The sequence below is a fragment of the Pogona vitticeps genome, chromosome 6 (assembly GCF_051106095.1).
Source record: "Pogona vitticeps strain Pit_001003342236 chromosome 6, PviZW2.1, whole genome shotgun sequence".
NCBI lineage: Eukaryota > Metazoa > Chordata > Lepidosauria > Squamata > Agamidae > Pogona > Pogona vitticeps.
The window spans coordinates 104,989,119-105,008,811 of record NC_135788.1 but is presented as its reverse complement, the minus strand read 5'-3'; the positions used below and the strand labels follow the sequence as shown (position 1 = coordinate 105,008,811).

At 43.6% G+C, this 19,693-nt stretch overlaps 1 protein-coding gene across 2 annotated transcripts; it reads right to left on the bottom strand.

Annotated features, from left to right (window-relative positions):
* Window positions 1-1,491: 1,491 nt before the first annotated feature.
* On the bottom strand, window positions 1,492-17,048 carry LOC110086469 (tubulin polymerization-promoting protein family member 2). Of its 2 annotated transcripts, XM_073004493.2 has the most exons (6): window positions 16,922-17,048; window positions 13,277-13,462; window positions 12,112-12,207; window positions 2,799-2,973; window positions 2,349-2,502; window positions 1,492-1,769 (listed from the first exon to the last, which is right to left on the bottom strand). In XM_073004493.2, exons 2-6 carry the CDS (start codon window positions 13,359-13,361, stop codon window positions 1,587-1,589), a joined length of 693 nt encoding a protein of 230 aa, XP_072860594.2. In that variant the 5' UTR covers window positions 13,362-13,462; window positions 16,922-17,048; the 3' UTR covers window positions 1,492-1,586. The 2 variants fall into 2 exon arrangements, with proteins under 2 accessions (XP_072860594.2, XP_072860593.2); XM_073004492.2 differs by lacking the exons at window positions 1,492-1,769; window positions 2,349-2,502; window positions 2,799-2,973 and adding an exon at window positions 8,338-10,881.
* Window positions 17,049-19,693: the final 2,645 nt, after the last annotated feature.

Genomic DNA, 19,693 nt, shown 5'->3' with positions numbered 1-19,693 from the left:
CCTACTTAATCCCATTCACCAAGCCCCCAACGTCTGTGTAACATTTCCAGGGTCCTGAAGGGTAGTCCAGTTACACATAGAGGGGAGTGTCAGAAGTCTAATATAGAGAAAGACAGCAATGGTGCTGGCAGGTAAATACTAACACCAGGCTGATAGAAGCACGCTTCTGACTTCATGGGTGAAAATTGCATGGGTGCTGGTGATACGCTGTTGCCCTCTGCTGGCCATCAAGGAAACTGTGTGATGAAGGTACCAACTAGGTCTCAAAATGAGCAAGCCTGTACAGTATATAAGGGGCAATCTGATATACAGTATCTTCTTTAATAGCCCTCGACAGTGGATCTGTCCTGGAGAATATTTCACTGATTCATGGTTACCCTGTTGGGTTCTTCCTTGTTGTTTTTTTGTTGTTGTTACAGTTAAAAATACGGTATTTTAATATGTTTCTGGAAATTTGGAGGGAGGGGGTACACAGTGATTTTAAGAGCCTTAATTCCACCTGCCAGAAGGAAGGAAGGAAGGAAGGAAGGAAGGAAGGAAGATTAGTTTAACATCTAGTCCACTGGTTCTTAACCTTGGGTTACTCAGGAGTTTTGGACTGCAACTCCCAGAAGCCTTCACCACCAACTGTGCTGGCTGGGGTTTCTGGGAGTTGCAGTTCAGAAACATCCGAGTAACAAAGGTTAAGAACCACTGATCTAGTCTATACTTCTATGAGAATTTAAGTAAAGGAGAAAACAGATGATCTTGGCATTTTCAAAACTATCCAAGATTGTTTCCATTCCATTTCTCTTGTATGCTTTGTGCCTTCCCTTCATGAAGTTCAAGCTACAATAAATGAGTTAATGTGCTCTACAGCATAGCTGCTTGCATGTGGGGAATAAGGTGCTAAGAACTGTTCTTGAGTTCAGACAAGTTAAGGAACATGTACTGCTTGTTCTTCTGGTCGTTCCCTGAACACAACTCTCTCCCACAACACTTTCTTGTGCATCCCAAGTACCTACCACTAGGTATGACTGCCTCATTCTGTTTAATGGTTATTTTGCAGGGATTAATAAACTCATAAAGGCAAGGTGGATGTGCCTACAATGGGAATAGCTGGGCCGTGCCCCTAAGGCTACAACGTTCTACTCAACTGCCCAGCCAAGCACAGAAATGACACAGCCAATCTTTTAATAGTGCAGGTCTAGTAGACAGCTCAGATCTAAGGTCTTGCAGTCAGAATTTGTAAAATTGTGTTCTTTTGGTTAGCAAGCCAAGAAGGACAAACTTAGATCAGAATCTCCAAGCAAAGCCGATACTAAATCTTTTCTAGCTTTTGCTTTCAGAAGTGAAAGGAAAAATTGGGTGCATGTATTAAAATACTGACTTTGATTTTCCTTGCAACATGGATCATGGTATGACAGATAATGAGGTGGCACCTTTAAAACGGGGAAATTTAAAACATCTTTCCTTCCAATGCCAAGTAACACACTCACAAGAATGCAAGAGGTCAGAGCAGTTGTTTATTGGCCTCCCCTACCGTTCATGGACAAAAGGGACAGGAAAGATCTTAGAGGGTGCTGCAAGATGGCCTTCACACACCTTTAGTGGCTCTTGTCATAGGTTCCAGCCCCCTTGTAGGCCCCAACATAGCCCGTGTTCTGAGCTAAGTCTGCACGCCCGGCGATCCCCTTGCCCTTGCCACTCTCATCAAATCGTTCCTTGTGAGAGCCCGTGTATTTGCTAGTGTCCGTCAGTCTATCCACTGCTCCAGCCGTGACAGATTTCTGCAAGAGAAACAAGCTTCAAAATTGTGATGGATGTGGAAGACAAGTAGGTGGGGTCGGTGTGAGAGCTGGGCTCAACTCTTGCCACAGGGGAAAATCACAAGGAGGGCAACTAGCTGACTGTATGAGCCAGTCCTCGGCTTGACAGAAGGGACCTCTGCATCAGAGAGAGATCTATGACATCTAGAGGTCCTCTGTACAGATTGGGAGACGGGTAAGGATAGCTTGTATTGGGTCCATCTAAGGGGGCATCCCCCAAAAGGAAGGAATAAAGGGCAATGATCTGGATAAACCTGCACATTCATATTTATTTGCCCAGATGAAAAAGCAGAACTAATTTTATGATGGTATAGGGTTAGGACAGGCTGCCATCCAGTCCCTATACAAATAAATGAACTACCTTCGTGGTGATAGGATTCTGTTATCAGTTCTGGGCTCCTTTAGGATTTCCCCCTGCCAGTACTTTGTTAAAAAGATTCCACATTTTTTTTAAAAAGCAGGGGATTTTCTACTCTCATAACAGTGGAAGTCGACACCCTTAGTTTTCCTCCACACTTCCGTGAGTTTTTGGTCACTCACCGTTGCTCCCACAAGAGACGGATCTTTGCCCACTAATAGCTGGTGCGTGGCCTGCAATGCCTCCTCGGGGGACTTCCCTTTGAAACGCTTAACGCTCAGCTCCTTGAGAGCTTCAAGAAATTCCGGGTATGTGATATTACGGGCTCCCTTGGTCCTGGAAAGAAAAGAAAGATATTGTCTCAGAACCTTCTCGCCTGTCTCCCCCTGCTTAAGACAGTCAGGCTGAAACAAACACACAAACACGGAGACCAAGAAAAACACACAAACACACAAATATACAAAGAACTGCTGGATAACTCTGTGGTTCAGGCATCTGACTGTGGAGCCAGAGGTTGGGAGTCTGATTCCCCCCACTGTGCCTCCTCAACAAGGGCTGAATTCCATTATCCATAGGGTCCCCTCCCAGCTCTGCAGTTCTAAGAGGATGATGATTAAAACCCTCCAGCTCACTTGACTTTGCTGAAGAGGATGTCCACATCAGTGCTGGTCACTAATTTTCCATCCATCACACCACATTCCTTCATCATTTTGGAGAAGTTCTTGCTTGTCATGTCATTGCCGCTGGCGGATGTGTCTCCAAAGACGGCATATTTGCGGAAAGCTGTTTCCAGATCTGCCATCCCTTCTACATTTGTGGGAAAAGGGAGGAAAAGTACTCAAGTTGACCCCAAGACTTTCCCCAACTCCCCACGTCCCCACCTGTAGCTAGAAAGTTAACAGCAGTGGCATCCAAAGTCATGAAGCCTTGACAGCACGGCCATCTCCTCCGTGTACCTCCTCTGTATCATTCATGCTCACACTCACACAAACTTGCACACACCGCAACTGCTTGAACATCTCCCTCTTCCACTCAAAGATGAAAGCAGAGGTGAGTGATGCCAGCCATTTTTCAGATTCATCAGCAGCCTGAGAGCTACCCTACCGTGGGCAGATCTAAAGGCATGGACTGTGGCCGAAAACACTAACTTGCATGTTAAATTTTTAGAAAAAAAACAAAAGCCATGGTCCTTTATTTAAAATAGTGAATAACCCCCCCAAAAAAATCTACACAATAAACCAAAACATCAGCATTAATATAAAAAACAAATACTAGCATAATAAAACATAAATGCAATGATGTTCTAGAACGATCTATCGTGCTCAAAAACGGAGAACAGTTTGGCCTTGAAATCGGGCCAGGTGATAAAAAACCTGTGGCTCTCATCCTGGAACTTCAGCCTAGTGCAGGAAGACAGTTACAACTTCCCCATCAACGATGGCTAGTTTCATTTGAGGTTGAGCTCACCTGAGGTAGCAGATGGCTTGGTCCCTGCTTGGTACCCTCTTGTGCGTGTTCTTCCTGGGTAGGAAACGGCCTGCTCTGAGCCAGGCCTAGCAATGGCTTGGGGATATAGTTTATGGTGAGAATTGTGACCTCATGAAGTTCTCTGTGACATGTCAGTCACCATGTCTGAACCCACTTGCTTTTTCAATATGGCTGCCCACTGGCCAGCAGCATGGAATGTTTTTATGTAACTTGAGACAGACACTTTTGTCTCCTGGAATTTTTAACCAGCTGAAAAAAACAAACATCATAAAATTTTGCTCCCAAGAGATGGGGCAATTCACCCCTTCCTATTCTTACATGTGCATGGAATTTTTGTAATGAAAATGTCACCTAGAATATGCACAAGTTTATATATTTGCATGTTGGTATCCTGATTCTCGGAATTCTTTTACTTACCAATTCACCTAGAGTATGCAGCTATTTTTTTAAGTCCACCGGCAAATTGATTCTCTGCTTCCTTATGGTCAGCACCATCTACAGGCTGCCTCGAGCAGCACGTTGTCTGCTAAGGCTAAGATCGCTATGTACTTCAGAGGAACACAAGAAGCTGCCTTATTTACCAAGTCAGATCATTGGCAAAGAGGATATGACCAGCTAACCAATTGTTGCTTCAGGATTTACAGTATTCTAGAGCATTTACTATTCCTGGTGTTTGCAGAGTTATGAATTGCACTCAAGGCCTGTTCCAAACCACAGATTCATCTCACTTCATCACCATAGAATCAATCTTTCCCCCCTTTTTCTTGTTTTTAAAAGCCAAGTATCTCAGAAGCCTGTATTTTATGCCTAGTAACAACATACTGTAGTCTGTAATTTTTTGATACTTCGGCAGAAATATTTTTGAAAACATTTCTGCACTGAATTTATTTAAAGGTTCCTTCTGTGTTTTTTATAGAAACAATATAGGGGAACAATAACAACCCTGCCTACAGCCATAAGTAGCATAATTTCCTCCACTGCCTCAGGGTGGTACCAACTAGCTTAATTGGTTGTGAACCAGGGACCTTTTTTTATTGCACTTCTCACTGAAAATAAGAAAAGGATGTTGTTTGTCCCACAGCACGGAGGATCGAGTATTTTAGGAAATAGTCTGTCGTGCTGTGAGCCACAGGAAGCAAAACAGAATTGGACTTCCTGCGCCCTTTCATCGGGGCAGTCCTGAAGCATTTTACAAAGAGGAAGACTCCCCAGCCCCATTTCTCACAGGCTTGCAGTTGACTATTCGGTGAATTCTCGTGGTGGGTCAGTGTCCAACACCACACCTGATGGAGCAGACAAGTTCAAGTGGTCCAGGACAGGCTGAATAGCATACAAGCAGAAAGACAGGATGGCTGTCATCCAACAGGTGGTGCAAAGTGCAACGGGTAGGCCAAAGGGTCTAGGGTCCTCAGATCTTCTTGGATTAAACCCCCCAGAGGCCTTCACCACTAGCTGTGGAACAAAGGCACGACTTATAAGTAACTAGTTACTTACACAAAAATTCTTCCAAGCTATGTGCCAAACATTAGGTGGCCAGGTCTTCTCAATACCTCAGTCTATATGGCCACGTCAGAGTATATCAGCAACCAGCCCAAAGAGGAAGATTGTATACCATGTTGCCCTGAAAATAAGACAGGGTCTTATATTATTATTATTATTTTGCTCCAAAAATGCATTAGGGCTTACTTTCAGGGCATTTTTTTTCATCTACAGCCATCTACATTTATTCAAACGACGGTCATGTCTTCTGGTTGCTGCACAAGGGCGGAGGGCAGGGTTTCACTTAACTGGGGCTTATTTTTGGGATAGGGCTTGGTATATTACGAGCATCCTGAAAAACCATACTAGGTCTTATTTTCAGGTTAGGTCTTATTTTCGTGGAAACAGGGTAATGACAAACAATGCTCAAGTGTAGTCTTTCACAGTTTGGGGGGGTTTGGTACAAGGGTTATATCAAGCCTGCATTTTTGCATTTATCTTTGTATAGTTTTTTTCTCCTCTGATCATAAGGAGGGACACAAAACTATTCAGGGCAATGAAACCAGTGTCTAAATGCAGAAATTCTCTCTCTTGCTCCTGAGGTTTTTCTAGTAATTGACAATACAGTAGGACCCCCATATCCATTGCTGATTGTTCCCCACCCCATGGTGAAAAATACGGATTACTGTACTGTACTGTACTGCAAATTCTGTACATAGCGCTAGCTCCCTCTCATGGTCAGTTCTGATAATGACATCATGAAAATATATTTCTATAGCAAAAGACCTTAGCGTGGTCTCTGGCTCCCTCTAGTGGCTAGTTCTGATAAATTCACCTTTAGAAATAGATTTCTAGGATTTTTCTTTTACATTTTTTAATATATTCAAACCATGGATAAGTCAATCAGCAGATACTGATTCCATGGATACAATAGTCCTACTGCACTTGCAGAGCAAAGCTATGTACATTTATTCAGATGTTGCCTTATCACTCAAAAGGCAAGAGTGACAGTGATTAAATGCATATTCTCTCAAGCGCTGGAAATCTGAACGAACAGACACAGAGACTTCTTGAGATATTGAATTGTGTATATTTGAAAAATTAATGTGCATCAGTAATAACTTCAAGTTTATTCAGTACGTTCAAAAAGAACACTTCTTCAAAGGGTATATCAAAGGCAGGTTTATTAAATCAAAGATGAAAAATAGTGTTCAGAAGCACTCATTCACAAAATTCAACCACAATTTTAAATCCCATTTGACATGTTCAGCTTCACTACAATAGAGGAAATCAGATTTCCCCTCCAAAACACACTTCCAAATCCGGTCAACCAAAAGGAATACAGTATATTGCCACTGGACTCTTCCCTTGATGGTTCAGCATTCTTTTAAACGACAAGAGATTTCTCATTTGTAAGTCCTACTTCTTTAGAAATCTGCAAGATCCCCTGGGAACTGTAGTCCAAACAGCAACTCATAAGGAAAACATGCAGGCCATGTCCCACATTCCACTACATCTGCCAAAGAGTGGTAACGGTACAGGCAGAGACATAATTCAGAAGAACTCAGCACTATGTTTTCTAAAATTACATTTATTTAATCTTTAATAAAACTCAACAAGTATAAACAGACTAATATGTTTAAAAGATATTAAACATGCAGTTTGATTCTGGCTATTCTACGTCGATTTCTCCCGTGAGCATCCTACCTGCCACTAGCCCTCCTCACTTTTCGGTTTTGCCCCAACTTCCAAATTCAAAACCTAAAAGTGAATCCTAGCCACAAACTGGGCATAAATCTTTAGGCTTGGAATGAGCCCTATTAATAACAATTCCTTCCAAATGATAAACTACAGATTTTAGAAACCGAAGAAAGGAGTCCTTTTCCTCTTAACCATGGCTGCTGGCTGTTGGCTTTACCTGGGCTTGGAAAGGCCTTTATGTTCCCTTCATGTATTGTCCAGGAAGGGAAGCCTTGCTTTTTATGGGCAGAACCGCAAGATCCAAGGATATATTTTAAAGTGGGGCTTATAACCTGGTGGGTCTGCCTACAATGCCATTGTTGACATAAGCCTACATCAAAGTGTTAGTCCCACTTAGAGCAGGCCCATTAAATTAACTCCTGGATGGTAAGTCAATCCTTCAAGATATCCTATTAGTCCAATGGGCCTACTCCCTTTGCAGCTAGAAACGGGGTTTAGGCAATCATTTGTTTACCCTGTATCAGGAAGGAATGGAAATGGGTTTGGGAGCCGGTTCTGTGGAACTGAGCCTTCTTCCTAGAACTCATCAAGAACTGCTGGACAGCTCAGTAATTTTTGGCTGTGGAACTGGAGGTTGGGAGTTAATTCCCCACTGCGCCTACTTGACAGAAGTGGACTTGGTGACCCATAGGGTCCTTTTTCCAGCTCTGCAGTTCTTGGGTAAAATCAAAGAAGGGTCTGTATTTTCAAACATGCAGAAGATAGGTGTGCTGTATTTTAAAAAAGTATTATGCAGCTTGCTTCTCCCCACTTGGGAGTGGGGGAAAAAACAGCCAAAGGATCAGGGGATAACAAGAGGACCTGAAGCTTAATGGCAGAGAGCAGAACCAGCATGAAAGGAAGTGGGGTGTGTGTCTGTGTTTGGAGATGCACCTTGGACATTATTAGGAACACCTGAATAATCTACCAGGGGGGAAAGTGGGAAAAGACCTCAGAAGTTCACACCACAGCAATCACATTTTTTTAAAAAAAAGGACTCAAGGCGCCATGGAGTTGACATGATTGTTCTTAGTGCAACACAGATAACCTCTGCTTTTCCACTTTGGATACTGATGTGGGATGGCTTTGAGCAGTGATATCTTCACGGTACGAATCTGGGGCAGACGGGCAGGATTAGAGTATTGCATATGGTAGTGCCACATGCTATGCATGTTTATTATGCCACTAAGCAGCTTTTGTCCAACCTGGAAAAACTCCTGATTATACTCTCTCTTGTCCTTCCCTCTCTAAAACCATCAAATCCAGGATCTAAAACTTCAGGAGCAACTGAAGACAAGTCAGCGCTCAAGGCAGAAAATCCCAATACTGTACATGTTCTGTATTTAAAAAAAATTCCAATGTAATATTAAAACTAAATATAGTTTTGCAAATGGAGAGCTGGAATGGACCCTGTGGATCAATGAGTCCAGCCTCTATCAGGGAGGCACCGTGGGGGGGGGGGGGATGACAATCGGACTCCTAACCTTTGTCTCCACAGCCAGAGATCTAAACAACTGAGCTATCCACACTGACAGTGTCGTGTCTTTTAACAATCCCTCAAAACCAGCGCACGGGGAGGCTACTTAACTCGCGTCTGTTTCTACCTTCTGTGCTTGTGCATACGCTTGCGCCTGTGCATGCCCATGTGCTTGCGCAGGTAGGAAACTTGAGTGAAGTAGCTGCCACACTCTGGGCATTCGTGCGTCAGGTTCACGGTGTGCACCCGCCGGTGTTTGAAGAGATACGAACGCCGGGCAAAGCGCTTCTTACAGGTGGCACACTGGTAAGGCTTCCCTGTTGAGTGGACATCCAGGTGCTTAGCCAGGTATGAAGGTTGGCTGAAGCTCTTGGGGCACACAGGGCAAGCAAAAGGCTTGTCTTCTGCGACCTTTTTCCTCCACGTGGAAGCCACATTTTTGTGGGCTCCCCCTGAGGAGCTCCGGACAGCGGGCTTGTCAGCGACACTCTTGCAGGAACGCTGAGCCGATGCCAACTCACACCTGGCTGCGATGCCTGTACTGAGGGAAGGCATGTTGGTGAGATGCGCATGAGAAGTACTGTCCCCAAAGCTTTCACAGTATCCACACTCACAAGTCTGTGGGAGTGATAAAAGACTGGGGAGCCCGTTGACTCCTATTTCCCACACACTGTTCGGGGGACGCAGCTCAGATCTGCTGCTCGTTTCTTTATGGCATACACCACATTCACAACCTCCGAAACTGCCAAAAGGTTTGTTGTGCGCCACAGACGCCATGGGGTAATAGTACCGCAGCTGCTTTTTGGGAGCGTTCTCTGTAGGGACATCTTCCTCATATACACCTTGGTATGTCTTCTCGTCTTCGTCCTTCACTGCCACCCAATCATCATCATCATCATCTTTTTCTACTACTACTTCTGCTTCACCTCCTCCTTCCTCTTCTTCCTCCTCTTCTTCTTCACTCATCTCATGCCATTTTTCATGTTTCTTCAGCTGCACATAGCGCTTAAACTGGCACCCACAAATGGCACAGCTGTAGGGTCTCTTCACAGAGTGGGTATACACATGCTCGGTGAAGTCGGAAAGAAACTGGAACTGCTGCCCACACTCGTCGCAGAGGTAGGAGGTTGGGAGCTTAGAGTTCTGGTCTGTTGTTTTTAGACTGCCGGGCGGGCTCATCTTGGTATCTTTTTTTCTCCTAGAATGAGTGGGTTCATGCCGGGCAAGATCAGAAGGGTAGCGGAAGCCCTTCCCACACTGACCACAAATGTGAGGCTTCTTGACAGAGGTTGTTTGGCCAGGCACCAACTGGGAATTTTGCCTGAAACTTTTGTGGGAATTTCCAAATGCCCCATCCATTTGCAGGGGTGTAGGATTAGCTTTCTGAGGATTTGGTCTCATTCCCTCTGAGTGGCATTGATGCTGTCTAGCTTTTTCTTTGCCAAAATGTACCCGCTGGTGCCGGGCAAGCACAGAGGGATATCGGAAGCCCTTCCCACACTGTTCACAGAGTGATAGATCCTTTGCATGGGTGATCTGGTCTGTCATTAGTTCTGATTTCCGGCCCGATGCATCTACATACATAGTCTCCACCTTCAGTGGTAAAGAGACAGGTGCTCGTGGACTCTGCTTGTCTTCATTCGCTGGGTCTTGGTTTGGTCTAATGGTCCCGCATGGGTCACAGACAACCCCTTTCTCATCATGCCAGAGGGCAGGCACTGGGGGGCGTGGGCAGCATGCTTCCAGTTGGCACACACTATGTCTTACTGTTTTCCTCCTAGAGTGAACGAGCTGATGTTGATCAAGATCAGAGGACCGCTGAAAATCCAGCCCACACTGTTCACAAATGTACAGGTTCTCAGCGTTGGCTGTCTGATCTGTTATGGGTGTTGACCCCTCGTGCGAGCTTTCACCAGTGTCTGCAGTGATCTCTTCAGCTTCAAGGGGTGCTGGTTCAGAGGCCGCCGAACTTTGATCGTTCACTTCTAGCTGTTTCCGGCACCGTCTACCTCCTTTATTTCTGTAACACTCAACTTGATAATGTCGGGCAAGGTGAGAAGGCCACCTGAAGTTTCTCCCACACCAAATGCAGACAAGCAGCTTCTTGGTCTGCTTGTTCTGGTTTGCCCCTCGTACTGCACTCTGCTGAGCTGTTTCCTTCCCGTCGGCAAACAGGTTCTGAGGTGAGGAGACAGGCGTCAACGGATTTGAGCTGCATCTTGCTGCTTGCTTTTGGCCCAGTCTACAGCTTTGTCTAGAAGCTTTACGGCCGGGATGCGCATTTTTATGTCGGGCAAAGAGAGAGAACCACTGAAACTCTTTATCGCACCGATCGCAGGCATAGCGATACTTGTTTGCGCTGGTTTGGTCTACACTTTGCTTTAAATTTGGGTGTCGTCTCCCTGCATCACCCGCGAGCATTTTCTTGGCCTGTTGGTGTGCTGAGGGAATTCTCTTGCCTTCCTCTGACTGATGCTCTGATGTTTTCAAAGGTTCGGCTCCCTCGGCTGAGCTTTCAAAATCTGCTGAAACTGAAAATACCAGATATGTCTGTTTGGAGTATTTGGGGGTAAACATCATATTGAGCATCATATTGTTCCCTGCAAGACAGAAGTCTAATCTGGTGCTTTAGCTGGGGCACTTTGGGTTCTAAATGCTTTCCCCTCCCTTTAGATGTGGACTGTCCCCTTGACATCTTTTCCTGTCTCCAGTATCTGTTCAGGAGAGTATAAAAAACTCATAAACGCAAAGACGTGCAAGCCTGAATCCTAGACAACTAGCAAGGCTTTATCTAAATACTGATTTGTACAGGTAGAAAAGCACAAAATACAGTGGTGCCTTGCTTTACGATTGCCCCACATTACGATGCATCTGCTTAACGATGATCTTTTTGTGATCGCAAAGCGATGGTCTAAATGAGGGAATTTCACTTTGCGATGATCGGTTCCCTGCTTCAGGAACCGATTCTTCGCAAAACGACGTTTTTCTAACTGCTGATCAGCAGTTTCAAAATGGCCACCAGGTAATTAAAATGGCTCCCTGCTGTGTTTAGGGACGGATTCCTCACTATACAGGCAGCGAAAATGGCTGCCATATGGATGATCTTCGCTGGACGGTTTTTACCCCACTGGAACACATTGAACAGGTTTCAATGCGTTTCAATAGGTTTTCTTTTCGCTTTACGATGTTTTTGCTTAACGGCGATTTTCCTGGAACGGATTATCGTCGTTAAGCGAGGCACCACTGTACAATCCTCCAGGGCCTTATACCTCTTTAGAATACCAGCGGGGGAGGTTTGACTGTTCCTCCAAAAAGCCGTCCTCTCCCCCTAGCACCATAAGGGAAAAAGGTTCTAGCCTGATAGTCTCTCTGGCACGAAGGTTTTCTACATGCAAATTTGATTTTGCTGCTTTCTTTCTGTGTTTTTCATCGAGGGTCCAGTCATGTGGACTCCAGGAAGGCTACACCATGTGCTTTCTCTGGTTATGGATGTTGGGCAATGAGGCAAGGCTCAGCTTTGAAATCGTTTAGGGAATAACAGGTCTCCAGAATAAAAAGTAGCAACTAAGATCTGAGTAAGTGTCAAAGCAAACCCAGAATGCTTTGGATTTTCCTCAACCACAGCCTGCTGATATACCCCTTTAGAGGCCAACAGGAAAGACGCTGGGGCATTGGGTGTGGGTGGCAAGCCAACTCAACATCCAGTCCACTGGAATTTTAAGAATTTATTTTATCTTTAAATACACCAACCATTGACTCACCTGGAGACGTTGTGGCATCATAAGGCTGAAGCTCCAGACTCCATATTTGTCCTCTTTCAATCCAGGAAGTTGGGCCCAGCTGAAGTCCTGGCCAATCTGCAAAGGAGAGGGGAAACGGTGAGCTGCCCTGTGGCCTGTCTACAAATCCTGTGGTAAAATGGAGGAACTTGAATCCCCAGGCCTCTTTCTTTGCAGAAGACACTGTTGGGTTAAGTCTGACACCCATGTTCGGTGCCACTACCTGTAGCTCATGCAGCATTATAAACAGGGTGGCGCACAGGTACCTCAGTACAATTTGGAGATCAGTGTGGGACTTTGGAGTGTATCCTGATTCCATCTCAAAGGATTTTGTAACCCAACCAACCCGATTTGTGCCTCAGATCCAAAGCAATTCGCCTAACTGCCACTGATTTGTGTTGGAAAACCCAACTGGTTAACACTTTTTCTTTTTGGCACTGATCTACATGAAATTTGGACACACGGCAGATCCTAAGGGCAGGAGTAAACCTTGCAAACAAGCTTTAATGTAGCTTATTTGAAAAGAAAATGGCTGAAGCAGCATCCCATTCCATTTGATTAGTGCCCAAATTGCAAACAATCTTTTAAATCTGTTTCACTCTGCCCCAAAACTAGATGTAGCCATTCTGTTTTGATCTGGATTAGAGACAGGCACAAACCAGTTTGTCCCAGTTTCGAACAGTGGTAGCACAGGTGCTGCCGCTCCCCTCCCGAGCCATGAGCAAGAGCACAGACTTCTCTGCCCTGCCTTTTTGTCTGAGTTTGTCTGAGGTTGTGGCTTCCTTTACTGAGTGAATTTGTCTCAAATTCATTCTTTCTCTTTTTCTACTGCCTTCCACTTTTTCAATCATGATTGTCTTTTTCCGGTGTGTTTTGGTTTCTCTTACGTCCAGAATACTATAACCTCAGTTTAGGCATCTGGCATGAGTTCAGAGTTCATTTGAACTAGAACATATGTATTTTGTCTTTCTGCACTCTGCTGCTATAAAGGATGCAATGAAACTTTAAAAGACCTCTTAGCCAGGCTGTGCCTATCCGGTTTCAATCCAAAGGACCTCCTTTCCCTCAAACCAAGGTCGTTGTTTTCAAATGATCTTGGATTTCAAATGTATCTTTGCAGTTTCATCCGCGTCTGAAGTAAACTCACCTTCTGCTGCCTCTGCCTCTTCCGCTTCCAGTGGCCTGGTGGCAGGTTGAATCTCTTCACTGGACACGGGTTTGAGAGCTGCCATTTTTCTCCCCAGAACAAGCTATGTTGTTCCGGGGCAACAGCTATGACGTACTGTTGTTCCTGCTGTTCAGTCGATACACCATTTGCCAGATAACATGGTATCTGGAAACAGAACATTAAGGAGAGAGATTATGCTCCGGAAACGCAGAAGTTCAAGAACAATGTTTCAGGGAGAGACTTTAGGAAAGCCGCTCAGAGACCTTTGGGTAGTGTAGGCGGCATATAAATTAAATAAATAAATAAAATAAAATATTAGCAGAAGTTAGGGCGGCCTCATCCGTAAGTTGATCAGCGAACCATTATCAACTGTGAAATCTTATTAATTAAGCATGGAGAAAATGTGACTCTGGGGCTTCTGTTTTTTGCAAAACCCCCGCACACACACACACTCCTTCTCTGGACCACCTTTTTCAAGGGTTAAAAATGAACTGCAAGGCCTGGAAGCCTCCAGAACTAGCAATTCATATTTTAAATTGTTGCAGGACCCCTTTGTACCACTTGGCACCAAAAATACAATCCCACCCAAAGCAGAAATGGAATTCCAGTTAAGCTCCGGTGACACCCCCAAGGTTCCCACTGCTAGTGTGCACCTTTTCCCTGGCACACAGGGACTCCTGTCCACGGATCTGACCCTGTTGTTACCCAAACGAGCATTCCGTGTGCTCCTTTACACTGCCCTCTCCACATACTCATGGTACCTGGGTCCTTTCATCAACCATCATTTGACACTGGGAAGGGGCTTCCCTTAAGCCTTTCCTCAGACCCTTAGGTCACACTGCCCACAACCTTTTAAGAGTTTCTATGGTGCTCTCCTTTTGTTCCCCCTTCTCCTTTCTCATCTGCGACCAAGCAGTCAACATGGGTGTTCCTGTGACAACCACCACTAGAAAATAACATCATTGTTTTATATACTAAAGAGGGATTTATTTTAAAAAATGAATTATAAAGAGTTGGGATGAGAGGCAATAACAACAGAATAAAGAATGTTCATAAAGCCTTTTATCTAATCTAAACCGAATCCTAAATGTCCAGTCTGCATGTAGGCCTATTAAGTGCTAACCCTTACCTACCCCTCTCACTCAGTCACACTGCTCATCACACTCCCACTTGTTTGCGGTCTCAACACTCAACTGTAAGTGCATCTATTCCTGTCTCAACTACAGTACACTCATTTAATCCAGTGGTTCTTAACCTTTGTTTACTCAGGTGTTTTTGGACTGCAACTCCCAGAAGCCTTCACCACCAGCTGTGCTGGCTAGGGTTTCTGGGAGTTGCAGTTCAAAAAAACACCTGAATAACCCAAGGTTGAGAACCACTGATTTAATCTTCTTCTTGCCTCCTGCCTGCCTCTTGGGTTAGAAGAAACAGCCAATGGAAATAAGCTTCCATGTTCTTTCTCCTCCTTCTCCATCAAACAGCCATACTGGTCTTAGTTGTCACTCACCCAGCAGTTAGCCGTCAGTCAACAAGCTCATTCCTCTATAGAAACAGCCAATTTACACCCCATAAAACAAGAACAGCAAACAAATAGGGGCTGAAATGATCCCATTTCCTTTTTTTCCCCAGTGGCTTTCAGGATTTTATGTTCCCCTCCAAAAGGGACAGAAAACTGGCCCCCTCAACCTACCAGTGTTCCTTTCCCCTGCTATGTATGATTACTCTGGGTAAATTCTCCATTGAACTCAATGGGGTTTGCTGCCCAATAAATATGCACAGGGTTTTGCTAACAAATGATCATGTTCCCACTGTGTTATTTAGCTTCTGGTGTCCTGATCTTTGTGCTTTATTTTGTAGTTTATATTTTACCGTGCTATTTCAATACGTTACTTCAACTCCTTCTATTCACTTGGCCAACACTTTTAAAAGACTGAAATGCAGGAAACAAAATTTTGCATAATAAATGAAGTTACATGATACCGCAAATCTTTCATAAGTTACTGCTCAGAATAGGAATGGGAAGATCTAGAGTCAAGGGACTAAATATTTGGAAGGTAATATGGAGCTAAATGCAAATATTTAATTGTAGTAAGCCAATTAAAATGCAAATTAAGAGAGTACAATAATTTCATAAACAATGTAATCCTTTACATATCTAATCAGAAGCTTACTGATTTCAATAAAGCTTACTCCCAAATAAGTGATTATACTGGATCATTGTCTCAGGCAACTAATTCTCAGAAAGAAAAGTAATTTTGATGTTTTAATTGTAATTCTATAATTCCACATTATTAAGAACACATCTGAATGAAAATACACTATTACCAAAACAGAACAGAAATGAAAGGGAGAAAAAGCATGTCTCAATCTGCAGCTCTACCACTTGAAACATTTCTTTATTGATTAAAACTGTCCCTCTTCAATTAATCAACTAGTCACATATAATAGTTAATGCCAACTAAGAGCAGATCCACTGAATCAATGGGGGTTACATAACTGCCCATCTACCAATGTCCGTTTGATTCAATATGAACTATTTTAACATGGACTGGAAATTGAGAATTCATCCCCAAGTCTTACCAGTGAATCTATTAAGTTGTGTTTGCATGCATGAACCAAAAATTTATGGTAAGTCAGCTCATTTCATGGCCAGTTTTACTTATGTGTTTATTCTGTCCTGGTTAAAGTTTATGCCAGGCCACAGTTGATAATATTCACCTTCTGTTTATGGCTGGAACTTTTTTTGCTATACAAAACCAGCAATATTTTTGGGAGTCAACAAACACTTGCAACACTCTTGATTAAGGATATATTTTAAAATATATTTATTTGATACACAAAATATTGCCTGTTATTATCTGAACAAGAGGTGATCTGAACAAGCATTGACTTTTGATATTTTATTTCTTGCAGCTAACCACAGAACACCCACATCTACTCCTTTGACCTCATCAGAAACTACTCAGAATCCACCAGCACCTGTACAGCAAAGTTAACACAATTTGTGGGTGGTGTGGAAAGGCTGCACCAGAACTCCCCAGGCAGCATGGGCAATGGCCTTGCTCCCTGGGGGGTTCTGGGAGCTGTAGTCCAAAAACACCACATGCACACCTCTTAAGTGTGAGTACAGAGATGGAGAAAGGATATCTTATCTTAAAACACATGGTCCAATAAAGAAATTATTACTCAGTACAGTACTGTGTTTGGCCATCAAATCATTTTCACATTTAGAAGGAACGTGAGTGAGGAAAGCTGAATTAAATATATTACAAGGGCTATTTATATTATATTGATTAATAATTAAATTCACATATAATTCAAATAGAATGCAAATAGTTAATAAATATATATTAAATATATATTTAATTCTTTTTATGAACATTTATTAAATTAAATATATAATATATATCAATATATAATATTTAATTCCTATTATTTATATATAAATTCTCATATATATTTATATATATGAGAAGCGCATTACCGCTCCGGTTTTTTAGATCATATAATCAACAGCCCCCAAGCATCAGGTAAGCCACCTAATTCAAAACAGAAAGGGACTCAACCCAAATCGCCTTCACACGTGCTGTGTAGCGGGTTGTTCCATCTCCCTTTTGTCCCTACCTTGAGAAGGAGGCTACCTTGCCCCCATGCTCGGTCCGAACACGTGCATCTTGCATTCGGAGGATCCGGAATGTGGCTGGCAACCCACGAGGAAGTTTCAAGCCACCTCCAGCCCCACCTCTTTCTTGCAAGCCTTCTCTTCTCTGGTCATCTCAACCTAGACGGGGTGGGTGGGGTTCCGCCTGGGCTTGCCATTAACTGGGCTATCAAAGGTGGCCTCCTTTTGCCCTTACACCGCCCCCCCCCGCCACTGTCTGGGTTCAACACCTGGAGGTAGATAGATGAAAATGGGAGGGAGGGGGTGAATAAACATACTGTATGTAAAATATGCAGATGACCGCCTCTTACTGGCAGAAAGCAGCAAGGGCTTGCAACAACTTTTAGGGAAAATGGAAGAAGAAAGTGCCAAAGCAGGACTGCAGTTGAACGTTAAGACAAAAAAAATCATGACTACAGAACTACGCAACTTTAATGTCAAGGCTGGAGCAATCGAAATAATGAAAGATTTTCTATACTTTGATTCATTTATCCCTCCAAAGGGAGAGGGCAGCCAAGAAATCCAAAGAAGATAAGCAAAAAACAACAAGGCAGAAGATAAGAAGTCAGCTGGGCCCAGACGAATGGCCAGGGGCTCCTCCCATAGAGCCAACTCCCCAGGTATTGTCATGGGAAATTGGCCTTCCTTAGGGATGCAAACAACTTGGCAAAGGCCATTTGACTTCCCACAAAAGAGAGGAGATGGCTCTCCAGAACCTGTTTAGTAACTTGGGCTGCATTGACACTCTCAAAGAGCAGTGACTTTTGCTTGCATTAAGTTCACCTATTCAACCCAACATCATAACTGAATGCTTTACATCTGTACCATTTCCCCTGTTCTGTCTCAGCCCTCTCTCTGTGTGTGTGTGTGTGTGTGTGTGTGTGTTTCACATCTGATTTCATTAGAATATTGTCTTATCAAACTGGAGTTCCAGCATTACATCACTGTGTACTCACTGGTGATTCTCCCCCTTCGTTATACTAATACTTCTTAATACATTGCATTTCGATACCACTTTTTTGCCATCTAAATATTCCTCACAAATTGGCAAAGAGTAATCCATGCACCCTTGCAGATGTAAAACTGAGTGATGGGCTACTTGCCAAAGACCATCAAAATGATTTCAAGACTGGGATTGTATTAGAACCAGGACATTTCCCACTCACAGCCTTGTCTTAGCAGCCTTTTTTTGAGGGGAAAAGAAAAATTGCTGCCGGGGGGGGGGGTAGCAGATATGCAGGGATCATGCATATAGGAAGATGTGATGTTGGTAACACAATTCCCTTAGGTTGATGGCTAGGTACAGGAGGGATAAAATATACAAAATGCAATTTAAAAAGTGTACACCCAGTTCATAAAACATATTATATGGTTAAAAAATACAAAATGTAATTTAAAAAGTACACAAATTGGATCTCAACAGATGGGAAACTCTGACATCTGAGCGCTCAGCCTGGAGGCAGGCGGTACATCACGGCCTCTCCCAATTTGAAGAGACCCTTGCCCAGCAGGCTGATGCAAAGAGGCAGTCACAAAAGCAGCGAAACCAGGGAGCTAGACGGGGTACAGATTGTACTTGTCCTCAGTGTGGAAGGGATTGTCACTCTCGAATTGGCCTTCTCAGCCACACTAGACGCTGTTCCAAGTCCTCCATGCAGAGCACGATACCATAGTCTCTCGAGACTGAAGGATGCCTATGCTAATTTAAAAAGTGTACAACAAATAATTAATTGTGTACTGGTTGTAAAATATGGGGAGAATCAAATACAGCATTTTTATAGCTCTCCTTTGAACCACTGGAAACTGATCTGGACAGGGTCTTTGGGTTATAAGGAGTGCTGTGCCATTGCTGCTTTACAAAATTTTGCTGCAGAGCATGTAATAAGGGAGTCTTGATCAGAAAAAAGTAGCTTGATGTAAAATTCATCAGGTTTCCTTGGATATCTGAGAATGATTGGGCTCAGGAGGTTGGTGCGTAGATCTTTATAGAAAAGACAGTAAGTAAAACATGACCTACAGTTTCCACTTGGCCATCATTACATGGACACAGGCAATCCGAGATAGGTGTATGTTGAAATCTTCCCTCCATGAGCTTAGAGGGTAAAACATTAAGTCTTGGTTTTGTCGTACAGCGGGGTCGTCGTCTAGCAAGGTACCACTGTATAGACTTTTAAAGTGGAATGAGAGAGTCCAAATTCAAAGAGATGTAATAAGAAGGTAAGTAGTGCCTTCAAGGAAACAGGTATTGCAGGTAAGTTATTTATTTCATATGGTTAAGGAAGGCTTTCCACTTATCTGCATATAGAAGCTGAGTTGGTGGTATTTGCGCTCGATCCAAGATGCGCTTCAAGGCGGGAGTATCCTCCAAGCTGTCAAGTTCAACGATGGAAGGTCTGGATGGTAGACCATCCCATCATTCTGAGTTAAGAGGTTGGGAACCAGAGAGAGTCTAAACGAGTCCATTGACATTGATCTGAGGTGAGTGAACCATGATTGCCTCAGCCACTGGGGAGTGAAGAGGATCGCATTTGATTGAAATTGAAAGTGTCAGAGGCGGATAATTGTCCGTTGTATGAGTGGTATTGGAGGGAATAGATAAAGTAATTCCCTGTTCGAATCCGTCATGAATTCGTTCCCAATGGAGTTCTCGTCTGCTCCAGCTCGAGAGCAATAGACACCGCATTTGGCATTCGCACTTGAAGCGAAGACATCGATGGTAGGTACTCTCCAACAGC

What these genes read in the sequence shown, in the direction of transcription:
- LOC110086469 (XM_073004492.2), bottom strand. Translation starts at nt 13,361, where the DNA reads ATGGCAGCTCTCAAACCCGTGTCCAGTGAAGAGATTCAACCTGCCACC. An exon ending in AGAGGCAGAGGCAGCAGAAG is followed by an intron (nt 12,208 to 13,276) that starts GTGAGTTTACTT and finishes TCTCCTTTGCAG; the next exon opens with ATTGGCCAGGACTTCAGCTG. An exon ending in TGATGCCACAACGTCTCCAG is followed by an intron (nt 10,882 to 12,111) that starts GTGAGTCAATGG and finishes TGGTATTTTCAG; the next exon opens with TTTCAGCAGATTTTGAAAGC.